Genomic DNA, 27,798 nt, shown 5'->3' with positions numbered 1-27,798 from the left:
GCGGGAATCGATGAGAAATGCTAATCTAATGGGGGGCACGTATGAAGTCATTGCAAGGCATAATCCGGCACCGGCAATCTGGCTGGATTTCCGGCAAAGGTCAACCTTTCTATCCGCCCGATTCATACTGAATCATAGCAAGTATTCCTGACTAGTCTGTGTACACATACAAGAAATAATCTAAAACACGGAATAATATGTTTTACGAACTGGCATCGTTTTGATTCCGGTGCCATCGTCTTAACCGAGGGTCAAGTGACTGGTGTACCGGCAGCAATGAAAATATTTTACCTGGATGTTAACTGTGTCGTCAGCAGGGAATTTGGAGATGGGTCTGGAGCCGGCCGCCGTCTCCGCGGCGTTCATGGGCCGAAACCGGCACACCACCTTGATGCTGCATTCTGACGGGTCCGTCATCGTGATTCAGGTCCCCGAATAATAGCCAATTTTCCCGGTCGAAGTCCGCAGTTTCCCTTCTCAAAACACCTTGACTGCAAACATGGCTGGCGCTGCCTAAAATCCGTCCTCTGCCATCACGGCGTTTTCCGTCTGTCAGAATTTCTTCAGGGAAGGACGAAACTCTCTCAAACTTCAATCCTGTAGTCTTCAGTCTCTTATCTTCAAAATAACCCTACTAAAATAAGAATATATATATTCAGGAGGACAAAAATCTCCGTAGAAAAATAAGTCGCAGAAAACGTTCAATTACAGATCCGCCATTCTACCTATCTCCCGCAAGGCATTCTGGGTGGAGCCGGAAAAGATGACATCATCCTCCGGACAAGTCACGCGATTTTTCTCGAGATTATTAATTTTTCACCAAAAAAATCTTAAAGTTATTATGAAAACTTTATGATTTCCTTGAGGTATCATAACAGTACAGATTGTCTTCGAATGTCATCGTTTAGTTTACACAAGAAGTAGCCGGGGGGCTTTTACCGGCATGACGTGACCTTTGCCCTCAAGGAGTTAGGCAAAATGGCGGACCCAAAGTATGCAGATCTGCCCGGAATCGTGAGTATTTTACTGTTTCTGCCAATAAATAGATATATTGCAATATTTCAAAAGAATATCAAAGACCGGTGTAAATTAGTCCAACTATCAGAGACAATTTTACTGCCGTATAGGACGTTATATACCTGTGTATGGCGCAAACTTAATTAGGTGGGGAGGGGCATCCGGAGATGTTGTCATAAGATATCACACAAAGTTGCAGCATAATTTCTTACGTACAAAATATGTTTTATTGCACATTCTGGAGTGCAACGTTCAAACTACTTTCTGTATACTTGTTCCCGGTATAGCAGGGAGGAAACAATTGCGTTGTGTTATAATGGTTAATAACCAAACTTAAAATGTTTGATGAAGATCTGAAAACCAAGGCTCTCTCAAATAAAGTCAAATTCTTTTAAGACTCTTTTGTTTAAACCCAGCTGTACATTAAGTAGCTGCAAAAAGCAAAAACAGGATGACATCTCTAGATCTATCACATTTGCCACACATCAAAATTTGATCATGACTTCCTTCATGATATACAATCATGTATCTTATATTGTTTTATAATAATGAAGTTATGTTGTAATAAATGAAGCCAATCATGACTTGTTGTTATCTCAGACATGATGTAGTACAGAACTGTAGCTATTGTAATTGCTATGGTTGAACACAGATGCTCCAATGTTGTTGATGTGTTGATATTTCAGGTTGTCAATCTTTTTTTGTACAACAGAAAACCTGGATGACTTGAAATGACATTTTCTGGTGCAACTATTACTTCACATGGGCTATGCTAACACCCAGTAGGAATTTTTTTTAAACCTATGATATCAATGGATTAGCAGACAGTTTACAGATGCTTCATTCCCAGTTTTGCATCATTCATAGCTGCATGTACTCACATCAATTTGATCAAGACACCACCATTCTCAAGTGTGCTTCCTTATTACCTGCAGGAATGGAATTTTAAAAGAAAGATTTCAACCATGACAGACATTGAAATGCCATTGTTTCTCAAATGTACTTCCTTGTCACCTGTACTGTAGGACTACCAGCCTGATGTGTATGAGACCAGTGAGCTTCCTGAAGACGACCAGGCAGCATATGTTGTGGTAGGTATTATCTATAGATGGCAGCTGGTTTTGTTTCTTATCTTTCATTTTCACCTTAAAATGTAACTTAGCACACTTTATTGATTTCTACTCTCCTTTTTTTGATATTTTCAACCCTTATCAGTTAATCTTTTAAGAGACTAAAGAGGACATTATAAGCTATAAGAGTGTTTCAGGAGAGCTACTCATTTGAAGAGCCCACCATATCTGTAGATAAGACTTAAGAGTAGGGATATATCTGTGTCAAAGTAGATAAAAGAGATCTCCAGTCTCATAGCAGGACCGTGTGCCATTTCTGTTGTGTTGAGGTTACCTGGCTTGTGGCTGAATGACAGTCACTAATCTGCTTTTGACCATTTCACCTTGGCATCAACATGTGTCAATCATAATTCACCCATGCGGCCTTTGGTTGCAATGGTGAGTATCTAGCCTCGTTGCTGAAGAAAAGAAACAAAGATGTTTTCTTCTTTTTAAAGAAAATCTGTATCAGTTTGCATTAATGCATGTCTTTTTAGATCAATGTTTATGTGACACACATTTTACATCTGGACATATTTACATTTATTGACAGTTCCAGTTTGATTTAGGAATTTGTGTTTTGCTGCTGATGTTTCTGTCCATTGATTATCGTTTTCAAGCTGAATTCAGATTAGTTGTTGATAGATTCTACATCCATTAATCACAACAACTGACATTTTGACCTATGATGTATTACCATTACACCAGGAAAGTGCTAATGTCAGACTGTCCATTTATCAGACTGGATGCCACTGTAATATAATCTCCAAGCAGATGAATCTGTTGAGCTTATTTTGTTGGTCTTTTACAGCCTTTTCTACATTTCTACAGCCTTATTTCCCCACAGCAGGACGGCTCTGAGAAAAAGTACATCATTAGAAAAAGCTGTAGAAATGTAAAAAAGGCTTAGCCTGAGTAGCAGCCTTTTTAGCTTCCGTCCGCCACCCAAGCTCCGCTACCGACCGGTAGCAAAGCTTGGGTAGTGGACAGAAGCTGAGAAGGCTAGTATTCAGGCTAAAATAGGCTGCAAAAGATCGTAAAAATAACCCCAACCAATTCATCTGTTTGAAGATTAATCAGTTATCACAATATGCATTCATGTTTGGAAGTCCATGTACATGTTTGTAGTCCTCAAGTAATATTAATATTTATAAGCAGTTAATATTCAGCTCTTAGAATGTAGGTAATTGATAATCTGTCAGGATTTTTTTGAATGAATTTTAATTATTTGTAGTTTGTAAATCCGTTTCATCAGAGAGCACAGAGGGCTACAGATCCATTCTTCCAGCTTAACATCATCATATATGATCATGACCTGATGTTTCTATTCCTATGATATCTAATAAACCATTCATCACATTAATGTACCCCATGCAATTAAAGCTAGGTTTGAATACTGTTTTAACATATGCAAGGACATATGCCTATTACCAAGATTTTAATCATATTCAGATTTTTATAATTAGAAAAGAAATCCTTATCATGCATTTCATTACCAAACATGATCAATCAAGTCTGTATTCATAATTGCATCATTGTTGGTGTAACAGAGCCTTTAATGAGTCAAAATGCTCCAGAGATTTCATTGTAAGTTAGCCCTGTATACACCCTAGTGGCCATCAGTCTGTGTCTTGCTCTTTGTTATTCTGAACAGCACTCGATTGCTTACAGGCTGGAGGCAATATGGAGCTATGGTTGATCTCTTGTGGACCCCATTCAGAAAATGACTCTATTGATATACTAGCTCTAAGAGATGTCCGACCTGACACAGTTACATATCACGCCTAGCCAACAGTTCTAGTAAATTATGGGCAGTGTTTAAAAACAAAAAGGCAGTTAGGGCTCGCAATAAGTTTAATGACAAAGTTTGCTGAAAGATTAAACTCGGAAAAAGTTAAAGAGGTAAAAAAAGAATCAAGACCGCTAAGCCAAAGAGGAAGGTCTCTTCCATGTGAATAGGTAATCTAAAATTCATGTTTTTTATTTAGTCATTTAGATTTGATGATGATTTTTTTTTCAAAATGAAAAACCCACGTTTCTATTTGTAGTAGATAGTATGAATCGGATGATGATATGATTCATTCCAGTTGTATAAAAAAAAGTAAGAATTTTAGCTTGATTGATAGATGTGCATCATTTTTGCAATAACCAGACAGAAATGCTGCCATTTCAGCTTTCCCAGGCTAGAATATTCCTCCCAGAGCCATTCCCTCTCCTAATGGCTGTCAAATTAATATTTGATGCTGGTTTCAGCCGGCTTAGGTTGAGCCTGTAGGGACATTTTTGCCCCGCGATCGCCAAGATATATCCATTGAATACAATTACCCATAAGTATAACAGGATCTATTCTGTAAGGTACTGCCAATTGCTACTGTTAGCTTATTCTGTCATTTCTTGAATTCATTTCTATTTCGTCAAAGTTTATGCTAGAATTAAATGTGATTGTGTACTGTCAAACCTTGAGCCATCTTTCCTTGATTTAGTTCTTTGGGGCAAATCAAAGCCTTAGATTATTTCATCATAACTGATTCATTGAAAAACTGAATTTTTTACTGCCATTCAAATTTCAATGTAGCTTTGCAACATCATACTTAGTTTCTCTGTTATTGACGGAGTGTTACCCTGTTAACACATTCAATTAGTAATGGCTTAGATTGTCTTTTTGTTTAACTTTTTTTCAGTTATTCAACTTTTACACTATCTTTAGAAAAAAGAAATAAAATGATTGGTGAGACATTTTCCATCTCTGAAATGCCTCTCGTGCCTTGGCAGATTTTGACATATCACAACTTCTGGAGACGTGATTGTGTCCTGAGACGTCTACATCCTGCATGCGTCATTAATAAAACAGAGGGGAAGTAGACAGTCACATAAAGTTCACATGGAATGGCTGATTGAAATTTTACTGGATGACCTAAACTGGCCTGGTTGCAAGTAATGCATGGTAGTTAATGGTTTTACCCAGGGCACGCTTATATTCCATCCATACATTTACAGGGCACAAAATACTGGGTGTTTCTGCACTTCTATGTACCCAAATTGGGAGCTTTATTTTGACTATGACCTATAAATTTGTGTAGGGTGATATAAGAAAAGGTACTGTATACTACATTTCCTTAACATTTAAGTGTCATTCAAGAAATGATGAAACCTTTGCTGTATTATTTATTTGAAATATTGAAGTTAGCCGGAGAATTTTACTTAAAGTTATTCCCAAAAATGAATTTCAAGCTCCTTATTTAGCTGTGCACAGCATTTTGAGCAGTTCTCACATTTTGGACATTTTTAGTTTTTTTGTGATGTGATTGCAGTTGTGGATAACCAAAGTCTTTGCAGAAATGCTATTTCAACATAAAATGTGTCTAAAACACACCTCAAGCTGTCACTTAGCATTCAGCAGATAAATGCATCCTAATGCAAATGAACCATGAAACATTATTACATTCATCTAGGAAGACATGTCAAATTCTGCATTAGGTACCATGAAAGAAATGTCAGAGAGGGGTCAGTTTGCCAGTGATCCTAGAAAGCTCCCCACTTATATGTAGGATCATATCTGGCTCTCAGAGCGTTCATGTCAACTCATGATAAATGAATTCCAGTTTATCTATACGGAATGGCCTCCTTTCATAAGGAAGCGACACCAATAGAGCTTGAAAATAATACGCTCGACGTAACAAATTGTAGTAGCAAAGGCTTTTGGGCATCGATTGCGACCGTGCGTGCATTTCCGTTTTGATGTAAATTTCGGCATTTGGCATTGATTTCTGACCCTGGCGTGCCATTATGTGAGCGCGATGCGGCCGCGCTGTGTACGGACATCCGTCCCACGCCGGATCAATAATGCCGCAGCCAGACTGTCTACTAAAACAAAACAGCTCGGGTCATGTGACACCATTGATGGAGCTGGATCTGTATGCAGAGGGGGTGAGTGGGTGGGGCGTGCAGGGGGAGGTCCATTGCTCAGTTGACAGGTTGCAGAATAGACAAATTCTAGCCGTCAATCAAGATCCGTCGTCCGACCAATAAGAACAAGGCTGCATGTGGTTGATTACTTTGCATTTATTGCAAGTTTCTGTTTTGCATTTTTAGATATTTGCCAAGGTAAATTATATTATTAGCTATCCCGGTGTTCTGTCTTGTTGAATTTTGTCTGATGATTACTACTACCACATTCAAGATCATGACAATTTGGAATGACCTTGCAGTTATTGTTCATCCACCTTTTCTATGTTGAATGGTTTATCCCTTAAGCGACTCTATATCATGGTCATTGTGGCAACCACACCCAATGTAGACCATTCATTAATATTCCAATGGGGGATTTAGTTCAGGTGAAAAAAATTAAGTCATCATTTTCTATCATATTTCGTAAATTGAATGATGAATCATGCTTTTAACGATCTAGCAGATATAATCTAGATAAATGGGATGATTAAGGTTCAAGGAAAGGCTTTCCTTTAAAGTTTAAGATTAAGACAATCATTATTTCTGTAACTTTAAGTTTAAGACAAAGAAACTGAAGTATGTATATACAATGTATTTATAGAAAGTTTCTGTCTTCCTTGGATTTAGTTTCAAAGCTCTATCTGGAAACCTGTTTTAAATCCTGCAGCCACCTTGTCCCTGTCCTTGGTGCTGATTTGCATTCATGTGAAGTTCTTTACACCAAATGCAAAATATAGCCTGCTCGCAAACCTAGTAAAACAATTTGGGGGAGGGGAAATCTGTATCAAAGCAAGTGAGAAATCTGTTCTTGTTGAAATGTTGAAAATGGAATAAAAAAGTTAAAAGGATATGTTGCTAGAGAGTACTGCAGTAAAATATTCTTAACATTTTATTGGACACTGTTCGTAACAAGAGTTAAAATGATACTGCTTAACTGAGAAAGAGCATAGAAGATTTGTGGAAAAAATAAAAAAGAGAAGGGCTAAAAGTTGGGATAGAAATTCTGTATTGTGTATGATCAGGTAGCTAGCATGCTCTGCATACTACATGTGTACCTTTATCTAGTCCCTTCCTCATGTGTGCACACCTAGTAAAAGGTACGACGGTGTTATTATTAGAATGGCAATGATATGATCAGCTCTAAAAAACATTTGCAGGAGTGTCAGACATAGTGGCGCCATCAGCCAGTGCTTAAGGCACAAAGTGTCAACAAAATTACTGGCCTCAAAGCCAAGATTCTATCAGGCAGGACACAGCTGATTACTCCTTATTATGTAGAGAAGGCTCAGAAATGTTAAAGGCAATTGCTTTCCATTAAAGGATGTCTCCTTCTCCTGTCTATCTGGATTTATGAAGTGTAATCCTTCATTGGAAATGTATTCATTGAAGTTTTTTAGAAAAAGCATCATTTGGTAGTGCACTCTATGAGATGTCCATTTCAAACTGTACATATTATCTTGACAAAATGGACAGCAAATAGCCTAGCAGCACAGCAATCTTAAGCAATGAATGAAGGTACAGTGTAATTACACAGGAAAGTGTGGGTGTTATGAATGAAGTGCCCTTGCAGCTGATTGTTAAAATGGCGACTTGTTATTAACAATCTTATAAAATGGGGACCTTTTTTTCTGTAGTGTATCTGTGTAAGCAGTTGCACAATCCCGCTGTTTCACCATATGGATGAAATTCTAGGAATCCGTGGGTGGGGGTTTGATGCCAGGATTGGCCCCATCTCGGACATGTTGTAAAGAATTACATCTGTCATTTCAGACAGTTACGTAAAGCTGGCGGCCCTGTGTTTGAGGGAGCTTCAGGCGATAGCCTCAAGTGTCAAACCTATGCTCGTAAAAGAACTCTAACACACTTATCAAGAAGAGTAGTGGTGACCGGGTGCGCTTGGCTGAATACGCAAGCCGTAACGAAACCACATTGCACTAACTATATGTTGCTTTTTACTAATCGCCCTGGTAATAAAGATATATCACCAACACAAATGTGACCAATTTTAACACAAACATGATGATTGTGATTTGCAAAGTACAGGTAACTTTGTTGAGCATACACTGAGATTACAATTTTACATGCACATCTTTATATCTGTAGTCCAAACAAATCTGTTCCTTATTATGGTAACGAATGACGATGTTTTAACCTCCTAAGTATCAGGGTTTTTAATTAGCCCATGGCAGGGCAAGGGTTAAATCTGCAGGTGTTCCTAATTAACTTTTCAATGCAATTTCTGTTGATGCCATGTTGCCCCATTTTTATTACAAACTGAACTTCAAATCATGCCTGGTAATCTCCTGTCCAATTCCCAGTGTTCTACTATAGTCCTTTTAATCTATTGATGAAGGCTCATGGTACCAGTTAATGGCCTGCAATAATGGCTGATGGCATCCACACGTGACCGACCTACTTCTGCTAAGAACGACTAAATGGACTTTGTTTCATCATATTTGTCCTGCCAATAGTGATCTAAGGGACCCTGTCATACCTAATTTTAAAGTCTTGGGCCTTGAAAGTGATTTCACTGTGAAACCATAAAAAGGCACAGGTTAAGAGAGTACAGCAATATGATAAAAATTTTATAGGTGTGATTAAGTACAATGTATATAGAAAAAGCCAAGCTAAATAGAACACCACTGTCGAAAATTTCAATACCGGATTCAGATGTTGGCATGTCTGTTGTTGCAATTTTTTGTTTGAAGTTAAATTTTCTCAACTTCTGGCACATTTTGCATTGAAAGGTGTGTTTTCTCGGATGGATATGACATAGATAAAATACTACACGACCCGCAGTTGGGCTGGTACCTCAGGCAATATGGAATACACCGTGTTGTATAATTGTATATTTATTAACCTATATTCTGTTCTAATTTATAGGAGGAACTGAACAGCGATGCTGTGAGCAGCCTGCCTGTCAACCCAAACTCGGCCTACGCAAAGTTTAAAGAAAAAGGTGTCTCCTCTAAAGGTCTCGGTAAGTTTGCTTCATGTCTTACTCTGCCTGTGTATAAGTTCAGTACAAAAGATTTTCAAACACAAGACTGCTACATGTTTTTGTGTATCTGGTTACCAACAGAATGTGTGGCAAGTTGCTTCTCCTGATTTAGAAGACATTCTGTGTTTGACAGTAAAAAAAAATGGCGGCAACTTTTACAAGCAACCTAAAAATTTGCCTGAGGAATTTCTGTAATCTACTCTATTTCAGATTCCAAGGAGAGTCTACATGTTAACCAAATAATTTGACTACCGTATTTCTATGATAACTTGTACACTTTAAGATATGTTTCTTACTAATGTACATTTATTCTTAAGTTGGTCTAAGGCTGAATTACAATTATTCCCATAATTTCATTAATTGTCACAGAACACAAATGACACATTCTTGTAATATCCAAGCAGTGTTTTTCAACAAAAGGGATTGAATGTAATATGAAAAGTCTGAAAATGTTACATAGTCTATTTTCCTGATACTGTCTGGAACTTGATACTTGTATGATAAACCAAAGGCATTGCTCTGAGTAATGTGTTCCGATATATTATCATGACATCTACATTTACATGCACAGTGCTTCTTCAGTATTCCCACTGTGCACTTCCGGATGTTTCACAGACCTAGCTGTCAATTTGTTCCACATTTTTGTCTAACACCAGACGTCCTTGTTTGGAAGCTGATAAACTTTAGATAATAATGGCCAGGTTAGAATATATTATCAATATTCCGAAACAATTCTCTTGGAAATACATAAAACCTAAAGGCTAATCCAAATGTTAATGATAACTTGTACTAGGTATGTTGATCATTCAACAGAGTACAGGCTCAAAGTAGGCGTAAATTTCTCTACTTTCTTCACAATCTTCTGATTTCACAGTGTATAACTTAACAAGAAAGATTGCCATTTCCTCTATGTTGGACTCACATAATGGTGAGAAATTTCTACAATGTACACATTTGTTTCTTTGTGGCACATTTCCATCCCACCTTCTTTTTCAGGATTTTAATTCTAGACAATTGACATTCATGTTGTTATACACCCTAGGTACAAAAACTTCTGCTGTCCTAAAATCCTGTCTGTCTTATCCAATTATTCTTTCATCCTGTTCTGCATTGCCGTCAAGACTCGTAGCAAAATCAGTCCATCTGCCCTATCGAGTTGCTCCGTAGATGAAGAGGAATTGTGCAGCACTTGGTATTTGGTGGGACATGCAAATAGTAATTGGATTTCTGAGTAACTATCCTTTATATCCTGACCACACGTAGTTAGAGTGAACTGAAATTATATTGATTTTCCTTGCAATTCTCATCGGACATGCAAACTTTCCACTCATGTTACATTGTGTGAGGATTTGTGACAAATATGTCTGACTACGTGTATGTACTGAATGTCATACAATGTACTTCTCATGACTTGACTTAACTCAGGCCGATACACAACTCCAAATTTTGTCAGACAACTAGTTAAGTGTTCAGCAATGATATACGTGCATGTAATGGAATTGTCCTCAAGTATGCAAAAAGGGTACGACAAAACATGACAAAACATGACAAAACACTTGTACCAGGGGTGCATGATAACTGGGACCCTACTGGTTCACCAGTTACTTTTGGCACATGATAGAAATATTATTTATTGACGAAACTTATTCATGGCCTGCAGTCTTGCAACCTACATGTAATGAATACCTGCGGAATTTTGGTGTAATGTTTGGAACAATGAATGCAAACAAATGGTTGGTGTGATATCTGTCCATGGTTCTTGAATTGTTTAACGTTAAGTTTAGTTAATTGTCATGTTGTCTTTAAAAATCTCAAGGACAATTAAGAGATAATATTAAGAGATGGATTCCAAAATGGTTTGCTGGCACTGATATCTATCTTCATAATATTCTTCCTAATTAAATCATCTTGTCTGAACATTGCAATTGAACATAGTGCTGGTGGTTTCCTGTCTCGTGCCTAGTCGCACGTAGGGCTACTTGTTAATCTCCAAGCAGATGTTGGGGTGGATGATTATAAGATTTTCTGACTGCTGGGTCACCTGTTAAAGAAGCCCTGCAGCAGTAAGAAAACCTTAGTAATATCTTCAACCCTTCAAATCTGTTTGGTGATAGAAGCAAGTTTCCTTGCTGTTTCTGAAGTTGTAGAAATGTTTAATGTCACTGCGACACTTGATCAATTGCAAGCTGCATACTGATATCCACTTGTAAAAAGGGTCACCCAGGCAATTCACTTCATCAATAGGAGGCATGCCAACACGTTATGGGATATATTGATTATTTTTTGGAACACAACAAGACTTGCCTTTTACAGCTGTTATTAACTGTACCTACAAAGTGGCAAGCCACTAAAATTCAATTTTTAAGAAAACATAGGGTTAACCTTCTCCCTGCTGCTTAACTCTGTAACCAATAAGGAATGGGGTGCCAAACAGCTACTTCAGTGTGCTAAATGTTAAAGATTGTGTGGAATAGTTGTTTATCAGTACAACTGGTCTATCATACTCAAAGTCTGACATGTGTAATCAGCTTGAAGTGCGATATTGGAAACACTGCTTATCATAGTTTCAGCATATCTTACGACTATCAATGAATTCTCTGTTGCAAATATATTTTATTGCAACTGTCAACAACATTTTCTAGCTCAGTACACCTGCATCAAAGATTGATTACCAAACATGAATATATTGGCAAGATGTGGAAGACTGAAAATTAGATCGACATGCCGTTGGTTAGACTAAGATAACATACATGTTTGTAGCTTCAGTGCCAAGTCATTGATTTCTGCACAATTCTGCCATATATCAGGGCTCGAAATTCATTTTTGGGAACTGCTGCACTTAACGTAACTTAAATCTTGGTGCACAACATAAGATGAATGTTAGCAAAATGTATTTACAAATCCTACTGCCTCTCTTAATATTATTTCGTCAGGTGATATTTGATAATCATAAGGGAATACATCAGGAAAAAGTGCAACCTCAACATTTAGCTAAAAGGTCCATAAAGCTTTCAAAGACATTGACCTAGAATCTTCCTACTAGACATACGCTGTATATACTTAATGCATATCCAGGAAACCCAGAAAGAACTAGAATGGCAACATTTTCGGGAAAATGCAGGATATTCCCCTCCCATTACCATGAAGTCTCTGCATAAATTATGCAAAGGAGGTCGGCATTAGCATAATTTATATACAGGTGTGTTCACCTCTCCTAAAGGTACCTACATCTGAACTATGACAATCGTAGCCTTTACGGTGAGGGATATGCATAAATTATGCAAACGAGGCCCTCAGTAGCATAATTTATGGCCAGGTTTTATGACCCTTCCTAATGGTACCTACATCTCAAATATTACATCCGTAGCTGTCACGGTAAGGGAAATACAAGTTTATGCCTAAATTATGCAAATGAGGTCCACATTAGCATAATTTATGGCCAGGTGTAGTCGCCTTTCCTAAAGGTACCTACAACTCAAATATGACATCCATAGCTTTTACGGTAAGGAAAATTCAAATTTATGGATAAACTATGCAAATGAGGTCCTCATTAGCATAATTTATGGCCAGGTTTCCTGACCTTTCCTGAAGGTACCTACATCTCATATATGACATCCGTAGCTTTTACGGTAAGGAATATACAAGTTTATGCATTAATTATGCAAATGAGGTCTGCATTAGCATAATTTTGGGCCAGGTGTGTTCACCTTTCCTAAAGGTACCTACATCTCAAATATGACATCTGCAGCTTTTACGGTAAGGGAAATACAAGTTTATGCATAAATTATGCAAATGAGGTCCTCATTACCATAATTCATGTCCAGGTGCATTCACCTTTCCTGAAGGTACCTACATCTCAAATATGACATCTGCAGCTTTTATGGTAAGGGAAATACAAGTTTATGCATAGATTATGCAAATAAGGTACTCATTAGCATAATTTATTGTCAGGTGTATTCACCTTTCCTACAGGTACCTACATCTCAAAAATAACATCCGTACATTGTAACATAAGGTACATATAACTTTCTGCAATACCATTAGTAGAGCCACCACCGCGCATCTACTTGGTTTTTGGCAGAAGAAGAAAGAAGAAGAAGAAGAACAGGCAAGCAAAAACAATATATCCCCCTTCCCACTGGAAGGGGAATATAAAAATGCCCATGTTATTGCATGCAAATCAAATATACATGTATGCACAGTGACTCATGTATCAGAATTTCTAGATATCAATTGAATTTCTGTAAGTGATTGCAATTTGACATTTGATAAACCTTAGGTCCATGGTGTTCTTGGAAACATGCTATCTGTAGATTTAAGAAGTTATGAAGTAGGACATTACCATAATTATTCTGATTATTGTCAAGCTGAGACAAAGGTGAGGAATTGAGAAAAATGAAAGTAGCGATGGAAAAGAGAAAGAAATTCTTTGGTCCTTCTGCAATGGAAAGGGAAGAGATCTCTACATCCTGTGAACTACTTGATAACAGAAATAATTAGATTAAGTCACAATGATTAAGATGACTCAATTTAATAATGGGACCTTTTCCTGCACAATGAAGGTCCCATGAGTCTTGGTGTGATCAGTGCAACATGTGAACCATTCTGGCAGAACCCAAAGATGTGGCATTTATGCTGACCTTTTCCATAGTGGAAATAAGAAAATAGATACGACAGAATTCAACCCGTACTGTCCGTTACATGCAATACTGTGAGGTGTTCAAAATGCATGTGGGGTATAAAAATCATATTTCTCTGTATTTATTAGTGTCGCATTACTATACTGTAAATGCAGAAATGTTTGTGGTGGTTTTATGTTTTTTTATTTTTTGCCCTCCTGCCCCCTTGTCTACTATTGTCTCAAAGGCAAACTTAAAACCATCGCGAACACTCCAGTTTCTCCCTACCGCAAAAATTAAACCACGCGAACTTAAATGCAGTTACAGTAATATGTACATTCACAAGTTCATAATGGCCTATAGAGTAGTCTAAAATGTCCATCAAAACCGGCCAATGAAAGAATGGATGTTCTATCCTTGCCAGATTTGGTCAGTAAGTAGTTTTGTTGAACTGTTTTACATGTCTAAGGCTACATGTATGTGATCACTTCATTCAATGATTATCAAGAGTCAAAAGTTACCTGTTTTCCACTGAAGGAAAGTATTGGAAAACTGACAAAATTTAGTGAAGAAAGATTTTATAGGGTAGACAGAAATTTTTATGAAGACGAAGTATGAAGCCATTTACAGAGGTATGCTCAGAACCCTAACCACAGGGATCAGCAGTTCTCATTGTAAAACAGCAGGCTAAAAAACATCATCCCCTCACAATATGCATGGACATGGTTAGAGTGTTAAAAAAGAAAAGGTTTCCTTACCTGTTACAAATGACTGCCCAGGGACAAGTACTAGAGTTCTTCAAAGGTGACCTTATGTTAGAGTTTAACGACCCGATGCCCAACTGAGGTTGCCACAGGTTAATGGACTCTTGTTGCTCAAGGAGGAAGGATGTTGGATGGAAAGATGAAACAAACCAAAGATACATACATGTATTTGTTTATCATTTCAGGTTTCATAGACAATATATGAATCCCTTCAATCTGAAATATACATGTAAGAGTTTAAAATCCACACATCTTGCTTATTTTGCTGCTGACATTTTACAATCATTCATCTGCAGTTTGATAACAGTCAAAAGACAATCTCTCTTCTTGATTTATGAAAAGAGTAGTAGGTATCCTTCCATCTCCGGAGATGCATGATGGTAGCATTCTGGTGTCATCGCCATGGGCAGTGTCCTTGCTTGGCGATTTGTCAGTCCTACCATTCTGTGGCAGTCTCAGCCACAGTTCTAGTTTGGAGTCGGGACTGATTTGAATAGAAAGTTGGGACTGATTTAGGTAGAAAAAATCTGGGGTTGTTGTCTCTCTTTTCATTTTTATCTTTCATAAAAACTTTCACAAGAAAAGAACAACACACTTGTATACATCTGGTTCACAGTGCCGTTTTGATGTGAAGCAAGTTGTTATCCAGGTGCAGTTGTCAAAAATCAGTCTCACTCTGTCATTGGGACCAACATGTTTTTTTAAAGAATATCCAAAATCATGTCATCCGTGAAATTAGATTCGCATTGCCTACAAGCAGTTCTGACTTAATCCCCTTGCTTTGGTCCAGATTGCTTTCTCCTTATCTACAGGTATCTTTACTCAGGCCTTGGGTATGAATGAAAGCATTTCTGGTACTGTATAATGATGAAAGGATGTACAACGTCCAAGGCCATTTGGTGTAATTCCCGCTGTAAGCCTTCAAGTGCATCAGTCTACGGTACAAGTGCGTAGATCTGCATGAGATTGGTGTGCGAATGAGGCTGTTACGCCTTCTGAAATCCTTGGAGAGGTGGGAGACTGATTGGTATGGAATCCTGGTGGGGGAGGTTTGAAAGTGGCAGTTCTGACAGTCTGGGAGGACTTACAATGGGGGAAGAAGAAGGTGATTAGTTATACTGTACCACTATTATAAAGTTTTCCAAACATCCTCTTGTGTCTCTTTGTATCCTTGTCACATGATATATCCTCCTCTTTATATATGTATATCATTTTGAAAAGTCTTCCACGTGTTAGCACGGCTCAAATTACATAATTTGGTGCACATGGGCAGGCAAGAAAAAAATACTTGCAGGAAAAAAGTTTTACTTGCATGCACAACATAAAGTTATGTTGAAATATACGAGTACAAACTTAGATAGTCTTCAGAAGTATGTGATAAAACTATTTTCATTCAAAGACGTTTCAAAACTAGGGAGCCCAAACCTATGTCACTTCTTCACGAGTCCATGAGCTACATGTATATACCTTTGAAAAATCACGACCATAGCATGTCCAGAACATGAGATATCAAAGCTGAAGTCATGCTGCAGTACCATGGAAAGATGCCTGGGGGCCCTTAATCATCTCTTCATTTTGCTACCTCCTATCAACATATCAAATACCATAAAGATCCATCCAGAACTTCTTGTGCTTTTCATATCTTTATTGGATATTTCTACTTCCGATTATTGACTCGATAGTAGATTGACTCGGTAATAGACTTGGTAAAGCTACTTGCACAGGTGGAAGTGTGGTGAATAATTACATGCAGACAGTTGTGCATGCATCCCCGTGTAAGCGTGAGTAGGTACAATAGATCACATCTTTTTGTTTATATAATCTTTGATATTTGTATCTTGTAGCACTGACTAGAGTTATAAACAAGTGTAGAAAGTAGCGATTTAAATATAGAGAAATTTATTTTCATTAACAGTGAACTAATTTAACAATTTCAAAAGAAGATAATGTTCCCCACCTCCCCAGGTGTCAAACAATTTACAGAAATTTTTGCCATAATATGTTCTATTTAGTGATAATTTTTGTCATAGGCAAGTAATTATGGACATTTGACAGGGATATTATCATTGTTGTTTCTTTCCTGCTGAAAAGAGTATGATTCCTCTATAAGTCTTTCTGTTCTTTCTCTTATAAGAGTCTAAAATCAATATATGTATAATGTATGTATATGTGTGTGCTGTAGTAGGTCTCATCCATAAAATCAAGTATGTGTGCCCTGCTGCGTAGCACCACTCCAGCACCCTTTCAGACTAATGAGACAGGGACAGGGATTAAGTGGAGTGGCATCAATCTTCATTAATCCTTACAACTCATCAGTCCTTAATCCCTCTTCACTGCAATCCTGTCCGTGTCTTTAACAAGAAAGGTGATGATTCCATGCGTCACCCCGTTTCTGCTTGATTCCGTCTGTCACCCCGTTTTTGCACCACCGAAGTTTTAAGCCTTGTTTTGGTCAAGCAATTGATCTCAAAGAGTAACAAGCTAATACCAGAAGACAGTCAAATTCTCTACAAATACTTTGTGGATAAGAAGTTTGTTTTAAACAATTGAGCAGAGTCTACCTAAAGGTAGGTAGGTTTATGTTTTGAAATAATCAACTACAATTTTTCAAAATACAGCTCTGAAGTCAAATCTTAATTAATAATATTGGTGTTTATCCCTGCCCATATCCAATGCCAATTTTTTCACAAAAATTGATTTTTCCATATACATTGTAGTGAGATACAATATTGGTCCTAAATGTAATGGAAGCACTAGCGACTGGTTATGCAAATTCAAATGAGTCTTCTGTACAAATCATGGCTTCTGGTCCCTGAAGACTTGAGTCACTCCTTTGATGGCTGGACTCAGCTAGACTAGATCAAGCCTTAGTCATGTACTTTGATTTTTACCATCAAAGAGGGACACCATTTCCAGATGAATGTGCTAACACAGGCTTTGTGGAAAGAAATGAGATGTGGAGCCAAAAGATGAATGGAGAAGATCAGATGATTGAGTCAGAGAAAGGGATTAGAAAAAGCAGAATGACATCTATGGTGACATGGTTTTCTGATTACAATTGATCTTCTATATGAAGACCTAAAAGACAACTTCTTGGTTGCTATATTTTTTCATGCTTATTATTAGAGCACTCTGAAATATTCTGTACTATTGCTAGACGTTAATTATGCATACACTCCTATTTTACTCCTTGCACCCAATGTGTTCTGCAGTATGTTTTGCATGTGTTACATGTATACAGGCACTAGACAGTATTTCTATATCTGAGTTAGATAATTAAATGCTATACAAATGTTGTCATTGTCAAATTCAGAATTTATTTGTTCACAAAAATCCTTTTGCAAAAGTGCATCCTTTCTAGGAACTCACGACTACTTGAGTCTGTCCATCATAAGTCTCAATCTGCATCACAGGTTGATCCTATTATAATAGATTTGATGACATAAAGAAATCCCATTTAGATACTTGAGTAGAAATCCAGTTTGATATTTCCATGGTACTGAAATCAATGCTGTTGTTATTTTAATGCTATCCTTTATTTTTGAGAATTAAGTAATCCATGAATTGCTTCTGCTAGATAACACAATCAGGATTCGTATGCAAACATAGTTCCATTGACTAGTACTGAATTCCTGTATGCACCATTGAGTAGTCCTGAATTCCTGTATGTAAAGTATTCATTCACTCTACATTTTATATTCTTCAGAGAACTGAAGTTATTGATGAGTTGTTGGGAGCGCTATGTGGAAAATTCAAACAGGGTGAAATATTTCACAGAGGTGAAAGTACCCATTTACTATGATTTAGCCAATGCCAATGATGAATTACGCTTATAGCAAACTGCCAAAATGGCACCTGCATCGTAGTTGCAGATCTGTGCTTTAGAATTCGGTAAAATGAGTCATGAGTAGTGCTGTGTACCTAACCTCATGTTCAGGATTTGGTCTAGATTTAGGTCCGGACTTATGTTCAGGTTCAGGTCCAGGTCCAGACTTATGTTTGAAAACCCAACTAAACCCATGGCATATGTGTGCTAGAAATGCTTTTTCGGTTACATATAGAATTGCATGTTGGCAAAAATTTTACATGCAATTTGAAAACTACTATATCTGCAAAATTCCATACAGTCAGTAGTTAACACAAGTTCAGCAATAAACACAAAACAGCAAATCCAGTTCAGATCCGGTGTTAAGGTACGCAGTACTAGTCATGACTGATGTATTTATTTAGTTTGCCTTCTTAAATTGCAAGCCAAATATTTTCATGATTGCGTTGAAAATCTGCCAATAGAAATTGCCTTTCAATACTTGAATGAAAATTAGGCAAATGTTATTATTCATCAGGAATTGATCACCTGGCAACCACCAATACGTGATGGTGTTTTGTATGAGGAGAGTCACCCCAGCTTAGACCTGGAGCAAATTGTCACATATGCTTCTGAATATCAATGAGTCAGGGGCAAAAACACTCTATCATCTGAAAGGTTGTTACTTATACATATTGTGGTTTTAATACAAGGACTCGACTCATCTCTTTTGTCTATTCTCTGAGGTAAAGAATACAAAAATGTGAAAATTTGCCATATTTCGTTTTCAGGTCCTTCTTGACTTCTTGGTTAATAAGACTACAATCTCACAACATGATGCTATGAGATTTTCTTTCACATAGTATTTGAAGTTGAACAATAGTTGCATACATATTGTAAGTCTATGGTTTACAGTTAGCAAGCTGCGTGGCTTTCAAGACGCTGTTTAGCCAGGGATCGATCAGTTCCCAAGAGTGCAATGTTAGTAACCGTGCATCCTAAGTATCTGTCATATTAGGAAATTGTTCACCCAAAGAACACTTGACTTGTATATTAATGTAGCTTTTTTAGGTTGCTCTTCTGCTCTCAGTGTTACCCAGACAATTTCCTTCCTGCTCTGTATTAGAATGATTTTGTGATTGAAAAGTCGTTGCAAGCTTCCTCTGGGACTTATTTTATTCAGCAAGACCTAGACTAATAAGAAATCAATATCTGTAGTATGTCAATGATGAAAAATTGATAATGCTGAAGATAGGCTTGGAGCTCTCTCCACTGTGTGTTGGTAATGTTCACTTAATAACAGGCAACCTTATCTTGCTGCTGGGCAACAGTGTACTTGTAAATTTACAGCTGTGGTAATACAAGCAATAACATACCTTTGGAAAGATAGGAAGACAACTATTGATGTTTTGAGGGAATTTATTGCAATATATTAGGATTATTACTAGGTAGAAAGAGTTATGGATCATATATGTACAGCTAGCTTTCAGCAACAAATGTAGTTATTGGTATGGTGTACTACGGCAGTAAATAAAGGAAGTCACTTACCACACACATATATTTGAACAGTCAAAAAGTTCAGTGATTTGTGATGTTGTCACATGCATGAGACTGCAATTTCAGTGAGGTGTTTCATAGATACAAATAACTGCATTTATCATGTAGTGCTGCAAATTCTTTTTCTTTCACAGTGGTTTTATTTTGCAGAAAAAGCAAAAAGAGGGTTCGGCGGTGTTATAAATTCGCTGTTCAAACAGTTCTGCAGTAACATATTGTAATACATTGAAAACCCATACTCCCAGTGTCATGAATCCCCCCCCAAAAAAAAACAAGAAAAAAGAATCACAGGAAAAGTTTCAATATTTACAGTATGTTGTATTACATATGCCAGTGTGAAGGCTTTCAAACTTTTCCTTACATTGCAAGAATACAAGGTCCCCAAAAAACTAAGACTTGCGTGCGGGTTCAGTCATGATGAAATATTGATAGTCAGTTAACAGCACTCTATGGTTGTGCCCTAGATGTCTGCGTGTGTCGCACAAATCTGCCGTCACACGGATCGGTAAAAACAGCGACGTCATCTAATTGGATATGCGTGCACAGTGGAAAGTGAAGATATACATTTTCCTCTTTGCACTGCAGGCAAGCTCTTTTTTTGGCCGCATTACAAAGCTATGCTCAATTCACTCTTGACACTTCAAAAGGTTAAAGTATTGACATTACACTGTCACCCCCCCCCCCCCAAATAGTGCTTGACTGAACAAAAAAGATGATCCACCGATGTGATCCAAAGCCTATTGACATTAAGAGAATTTTATTACATTGTACAATACTTACAATGAACGTAAGATTAGTGTACATGTACATGTTTTCTCTGTGCAGGGCTGTCTCCAACTTAAATCTTTTTGTTGAATCTGTTTTTTTGATTTTAATTTAAGCTGACAAAAATAAATTTTCATCAGTTTCATGTCATGAGGTGCAGATTTATGGAATGGACCGGAGGACATTTTTGTCCATCCCAACAGTGAAGCAAATTTCCATCCTGGGACGGAGGGACGGGTCCTGGCGACAGGGTTTCATTATTTCTGTGTCGTCATTTTCACCTAACTGTTCGACTATATTTCCCGTCACCGCCAGGCTGACTAACTGGCATGCCGTCATCGCTTTTGTTTTTCAGATTTCTCTGATCGCATCAGCGGGTCCCGCAGGACCGGCTATGAGACACGCACGGAATATGAAATTGTGAGTAGAGCACTTATCAGCCAATGGAGGGCATTCTAATGTGTTACATATATCGGGGCTCGAAATACGGGGTGCATGTGCACTTTGCACATCCAAAATCGGATGCTGTGCAGTAAATTTTTTACTTTGGGTGCACCAGGATATTTGTGTAGGGTTTCGTGCGTAAAGGCACTGTACTATCATACACTATAGCTTGGATATACAGTATTTTCTTGACATTTGAGTGTCAGAAAAAATATCAAAGCCTTTGTTGTATTACTAGTTTTGTTTAAGATTTTTAAAGTTAATTGAATAGAATTTCAGATTCAAGCTCTGAAGGAAGGTCTGTAATCAGGTTTTGCTAACATTCTGCTTTATTTTGTGTTGTGCGACCAAAAAATTATTTCTGTGTATTTAGATTTTAAGGTTAGGTGCACTTTGCACATATACATTGCCAAAGATGAATTTCTAGCCCTGCATACAAAATGTATGTATGTGGAAATTGGGCAGAATTAAGGGGAATAGAAGAAAATGGTGTTTTCATTCAAACAGCCCAGCATACATTATACTCAGTTAAGTTCAAATCAGACTCAAATTGAAATTGGCAACACTCACAAGTAGAAAACAGGGATGCAGAGTTGAAAAAAAAATATTACAGCTAAATTGTGTAGCAATCAGAAATTTTACATTTGGCTGCATCTCACAATATCAGAAAACCATCATTGAAATTTACAATCAATTTCCTTGGAGGTAGTACTCATACTACACGATAATGTTACATTTGCATTATGTAATTTCCCTTTTATTACTTGTGTTACTTTGCTACCTGGAAAAATTGTCCAATTGGCAAGTGAAATGCACAGTGCTTAACATAAATTGTTACTCTGAATATAACCAAGAACTTCAATATAATTGTTAGGAAATACTGTAATTCTTGATTTGTTGACAGTAACTTAAGTTCAGCTTCTTTAACAGTCACTAGCCAACCGCCTTAAATTTCATCATCGCAAGTATTTGATCACTAACATTTGAGAGTGTGATGTTTGTTCCCACCGTTAAAATTAAATGCTGTGAACCACTCCCTTTCCCCCAACCGCTAGAATTACCAACCACGATATTATATGGATTTACAGTATGTTCTGCAGAAATAAAGCGTAAATTCTAAGCCACTCACTGTAGGTAGCAGGTGCAGCTCTGTGGAACACAATTTTCTTAAATGACAGTTTTATCTGCCACGAATTACTGGTTTCGCGCTGACCTTGGTTATGTGGAGAAAGTTGATTTCTTTTGTTTTCTAACATCAATACAGCTTTTATTGATCCAATGCAAGGGATGGAATATCAAAGGAAAAATATAATTTGGGGATGGGGACAGACAGAATGCTGTTGAAACCTTGCCTTCTCTCTCCACATTTGTAGAGTCAGTCCCTCCAGTTAGTAACAGTAAAACCAACATTAATTCTCATACACAAAAGCTAAACCAGTTTAATCAGTACAGTACTTTCATATTGAATATATTGAATAAACCATTTCTCTCCCTTTCTCTCTCTCTCATCCCTGGAATTTCCTTGAAGATTTAGTGATAGTTGAGTCTTGTCATCAGACTTTCACTGATGAAAGATAGTGGGTGCTATCTGAAATGCATGACTCTTTTGAGAATATATCCAGTTGCTTGGTTTATTTTGAAGTATGTAATGTTTTATTATCCTTTGATGTCAAACCATCGTCAACACATTTGTGAATAGTAGTCATCCAGGAAATTGAAGAATAAGATTACAATTCAATCTATACCACTGGATTACAATATGAAAATATCAGACATTTCATCCGGCATCTTTCATCAGTGATGAAAACAAATGTTTACCTAAGACTTACGGAACATAGTGACATACATATTTGTGTTCTAGATAAACAAAACAGGTAACTGTTAAGATGTTGGTCTTGACATAAGTTGAGAATGTGTATTGTTAACCCCCAGCTGGGAGAGGGTGAGGGAGTGGAGACTCCTCAGCAGAAGTTCCAGCGTCTTCAGTGTGAGATGAAGGAACTGGTGGAAGATGTGGAAAATCTCAAGGTGAGTCAGAATGTGCACTCACAGTGCCAAAAGTCCATACAAAAAAAGATGAAATCTTCTAAGGACAGAGCACTTTTTATATTGTATAGTCTAATAGTAATATATAATATACAGATGTGTTGATAGTAGCAGGATAACTCGTTTCAGTTGTGGTTGTGTAAGTAGTATTATTACTAGTACTATTATGGTTCAAAAAGGTTTTCAACAGAGTGTGTTTCTTAATGATTGCACAGGTCAAAAGCCCTAAGACTCGTAAGCACCTGGTCACATTCTGTGTATGGTCATTGTACGATCACAAACTAAGGGCATTCTTTGGATTAGTCAAGAGAACATGTGTATGTTGTACAAAATTCAGCTGTCTTCCAATGAAAAAGGCTGTCTAAGATCCTCGTCAGCAGTTGGTTTTGTCATATTCTGCTTAAAAATTACATCAAAATTGTATGACTGTCTACAAGGAATATGACTGTGCATTAAGAGAATTCTCAAAACCCTATTCATTTTCAACCTTGAAATGCAGTTGTCATCCTGAGTGAGAGCAAGCGTCTGTAGGAGATTATCCTCCGTGAAGTAACAATGATGGTGCAGCTGTGAACGTGCGCAAAACTCTATAAGCAATACTCCTTCAGGAGGTGACCCCCCTTCCCAGAGTAAAAATGAATTCTAACTAAACACAAATGTTGTGTTTCCCCAGACTGCCATGAAGGACACCAGTGAGAAGGACCAGATGAACCCTGTGCAGGTGTCCCAGCAGGTGCAGGTGCTGCAGAAACAGCTGTATGAGCTGCACCTGGAACAGGTGTTAGGGCAGGAGGCAGCTGCCGACATCACTGATCCACACAATGCCCTGCCAAAGTCAGTCCCTCTAGAAGAAGTTACACTTGTCCAAACATCCTAAGTCTCACTTCAGATAAAGAAATTGCTGGAAGCTTAAAAAATGCAGTAACCAGAATGGTTACCTTGAAAAAAAATTGATAAATACAATTGATTCTACCTAAGCACATAATAAATCATATAAGTCTACATTTTTGTGTACTCATTAACAATGTTGTTTATTCATGGTTTGTATGGAGGCCATAAGAGGCTCACAGAGAATGGTAAAAGTTTGTGAATGATTTCATCAAATTGGTAAAAGACTTAATTCACAACCCTGGAGTTACAACAGCCGAAGAATCAGTGACAGGCATTCACCAAAATGCTGGCTGTGAGTCCAATGTTGTGACTAAAAAAACATTGTTATACAATGGTTGAAGTTACTAAGAACAAAGGTGTATGTACATGTATACTCTACAGGAAGGTGATCACACAACTGGATGCCATAAAGAGTGGAAGTGCCACGACCAAGACCCCCTCTAAGAAGGGCCTGTTCTCCCGAGCTGCCCCAGCAGGCTCCACAGAACAGCAGGTCACATATGAGCTGTACTACAGACCAGAGCAGGCCAAACTACAGGAGAAGGCCAAGGTGGGATGGCATTACGGACTTTGGTTGAATGCTTGTGTTAAAATGTTTATTGTTAAGTCTAAGATTTGTAGGATCGTTTTCCAAATTCCAACAGCTCTATGTTAGAAGCCTTGTTTTGCGTCTTATTTTGCATTAAGTCAAAGACATTACTATAGGAACAATGATTATATCCTATATGATGTCCTTGATTAAGTATAGCAAATTCATTGAAAAGACAGTGCTTCTCTGTATTTTCATCTCTATTATAACATTCATTGTAAAGGAGATATATGTACATTGATGTAGCTTTCAACTAAATTATATTTTGGTATATTCAAAAGTTCTGTTCTTTAAGATTTGTCTTTATAAAATTATAATAAGAAGTTATAAGATTATTGTTACTAGTGTAGGTTTATGTATGCTCATACCAAGGCATACAGACTGTTTTTATCATTTGTTTGTTGGTTGATGCAAGGCCTACTGTCATAATGCATACAGGAGTGCCAAACCTGAAGAAGTCTATATCATACCTTTTGTATTGACTTGTTTCTATACTAAATGTGCCGAAATTTGTTTCCCAGTTGGGACAACTAGAAGAGAGAATACAGCGGTTGGAGGCAACAGTTGGACACAGCCCTGAGAAAGTGGTAAGACCTGGACTAAATGAATTTGGAATGTAGAAACAAACACAATACGTTGTTGATGTGGACCTACCTTGGATGGTGGGAACATGCCCTCTAGCAGTTGGTTTACAATTGCAGCTGGTGGCACATGGAGCTGGGTACATGGCCAAATTTGCATATTAGCTATATGTAGAGGCAAAAGAGCAGAGGAGAAACTCCCTCTAGCAGAGTTAATGATTTTTCACCTGGTCCTGGATGACTTTCCGTAACCCTTTCCCGCTAGAGATCTTGAAAACACACTGTTTTTAAAAGTGGTGTATATAACTTGGCAGAAAAATGTTGATGGAGATTGCCATACAGTTTGAATGTATTATTCCCCCGTCTAGTCTACCCTGACCAGAGATGCGTCCTCTAAGAGCCTGATGGGCGCGGTGGCGAGCCTGGAGGCCAGGACCACTATGTTAGACCCCATCACGCTGGACCACATTGAGGCCAGGATGCAGGGGGTCCTCCAGAAACTGGCTGAACTCAACAAGCAGAGGGCAGCAGTGGAGGACGCTGACAAACAGAGCAAGGTACCAGGGTCTAGTTCCTTACATCAATTAAATTTCACCTTTCACCCATTTCTGGTGTCAGAAGAGAGCGGGTCAGTTTTGCTGAGGAAAGCCTTAGGCTGCATCACTTGAATATGTTGTGTCTGAATATGACTTGCTTTTTAGAAAAGAATGTTTATGCTGTTGAACTTCTTACCATGTCAGGAGTGTGCATACAGTCCCTCTTTCTCTTGGGATCTCAACTTTAATCTTGAGTTTTAGTTAAGATTCTCCCTTTGCAATATTTTCACCAACTTTGGTTTGTTGGTTAGTTGATCTGTGATTTGGGCATCATCAGCATGCTAAGATATAATTTTAGGACTCTATCCATCTTGCTTAGTATCTCTGCTATAAGACAAGCATCACAGTTCCTATTCAAGAAATACTCAGTACTATTTACCATTGGTTAGGTAGTCACAGACAGGAAAAACAGTGTCTTTTTTTCCCTGCAGATCTCCGAGCTGTATGACCTGATGAAGAAGTGGGAAAGCATGGCCAACAGCCTGCCCCAGGTGGTGGAGAGAATGACAGCACTTAGTGAACTACATGAGCAAGGTACTTAGTATGTCTTAGTTTGACCAAGAAATGTCATAGGTTAGGGGGTGTTTGTTTTTTTGTCTTGCTGCATTCTGGCATTTATTCTAATATCAAAGTGTATACTTATAGTGGTTCAACTCTTGTAAAGGTGCGTGCCCTCCCTTTCACATTGTGATGAACCCAAATAAAGAAATTCCAGCACTTATGAATGTTCATTTTCTTACTCTCTAGCCATGCAGTTTAGCCAGGCTTTGAGCCAACTGGACACCACTCAGCAGCAGCTGTCCACCACTCTCAAGTCCAACACCACTATGGTCAAAGAGGTCAGTTAGGCTTTACTTTACCTTACATAACAGCAAGAGATCTCTATCCCCATTATACAAGTATATCAGTTGTGAGATATAGGCATGATGAGTAATATTAAGAAATTTCCTCACTCAGTAATAATAAAAGTATCAGTAATATGTATCTATATAATATAGTATATTGCTTGCATTTCCAGGAAATGTTACAGTAGTTACCCTGAATGGGTTTTTAACTTGTTTGTGATGATATAATGATAACACAACATTCATCATAATTTGCCTTCCAAATACCAGCTTTACTTACAAACATTTCAGGTTGGCATAAAATGTATTATTTCAATTCATCTACATGTATGTAATCATGATGATGATGGTATCATTAATGAACCTGTACCTGTGTAGAAATAGTATTTTGATTGGAAAGAGTATTTTGATTGTATTAATTGGCTTCCTTCTTGTTACCTTTCCAGCTCCAAGACAATTTTGCTTCCAACATGGCCACCATAGAAGCCAACTGTAAGGCCCTTGATGCACGACTAAAAGCTGTTCAGAAGTAACTATGTAACTGCACTTCAGTTGGTGACGTTTCATGGCTTTGCTAGATGTTCCCAATTCTACAATAATTGGGCTCAGTCTTTTCATGTTTATATCACACTGCATTGTTTAACTCATACTTTTAGCATTCTTGGGCTATGTTGACAGGAGTTGACAATGGCATAGATCATTATCATAGCTTCCAACTGAAACAGCTAATTTTCATTGTCAGTTCATGTAGTTCCTGCTACTGAAGTCGCTAAGAATGTCATTGAATCTGATCAGCTATGAAGCTGTTTACAGTGATGTGCAAGGCTTGATATAGAAACGACAGGCAACATTATAAATTTAGTGGAAGTGATAATGAAATGCACTTTTGTTGTGGGGAAGGGGTTGCCAACGAGAAGAATAGAGGACAAGTGTAATTTATGCATCTAAGGATTTGGGACTAAAAGGCACGTCAAATTGGTGCTGACATGAAAAATTCAGATTTGTCTGATATGTTGTTTTCCATAATTTATCTTTATTATGACATATACTAATCTGAGTAATCATGTTTGCAGGCAATTGTTAATTAGAATGTCAAACGCAATTAAATACATTGACTTGCAATTATCTGTTTTTACTTGAGTGTTTTCTTTGTCTTTTTAGGTGCACTCTTGCTTCATAGTGGGAACAAGTAGGAGTGTAATTATTTATGGTATACATTTT

General features: G+C 37.7%; 2 protein-coding genes across 11 annotated transcripts in view; one reads left to right on the top strand and one right to left on the bottom strand.

The window, feature by feature from the left end:
• LOC136447201 (kinesin heavy chain-like) overlaps positions 1–755 on the bottom strand; it is a 37,396-nt gene extending 36,641 nt beyond the window's left edge. For 9 of the 10 annotated variants that reach the window (XM_066445910.1, XM_066445905.1, XM_066445911.1 and 6 more), the window contains exon 1: positions 292–753. In XM_066445910.1, coding sequence (XP_066302007.1) covers positions 292–417 — 126 coding nt within the window. In that variant the 5' untranslated portion in view covers positions 418–753. Of the gene's footprint in view, positions 1–291 lie in introns of all 10 variants that reach the window. The other variant, XM_066445915.1, reaches the window with a different exon arrangement.
• A 125-nt stretch (positions 756–880) lies between these two features.
• LOC136447202 (dynactin subunit 2-like) lies at positions 881–27,702 on the top strand. Its single transcript, XM_066445917.1, has 12 exons — positions 881–1,014; positions 2,043–2,108; positions 8,958–9,054; positions 20,941–21,005; positions 22,962–23,057; positions 23,749–23,909; positions 24,348–24,516; positions 25,077–25,142; positions 25,505–25,693; positions 26,164–26,266; positions 26,480–26,571; positions 27,024–27,702. The coding sequence occupies exons 1-12, from the start codon at positions 979–981 to the stop codon at positions 27,108–27,110; spliced, it is 1,227 nt and encodes a 408-aa protein (XP_066302014.1). The 5' UTR covers positions 881–978; the 3' UTR covers positions 27,111–27,702.
• The last annotated feature ends 96 nt before the right edge of the window (positions 27,703–27,798 follow it).

The sequence above is a fragment of the Branchiostoma lanceolatum genome, chromosome 13 (assembly GCF_035083965.1).
Source record: "Branchiostoma lanceolatum isolate klBraLanc5 chromosome 13, klBraLanc5.hap2, whole genome shotgun sequence".
Classification (NCBI taxonomy): Eukaryota; Metazoa; Chordata; class Leptocardii; order Amphioxiformes; family Branchiostomatidae; genus Branchiostoma; species Branchiostoma lanceolatum.
The sequence above is the reverse complement of the archived record's forward strand: the minus strand, read 5'-3'. Positions and strand labels throughout refer to the sequence as shown.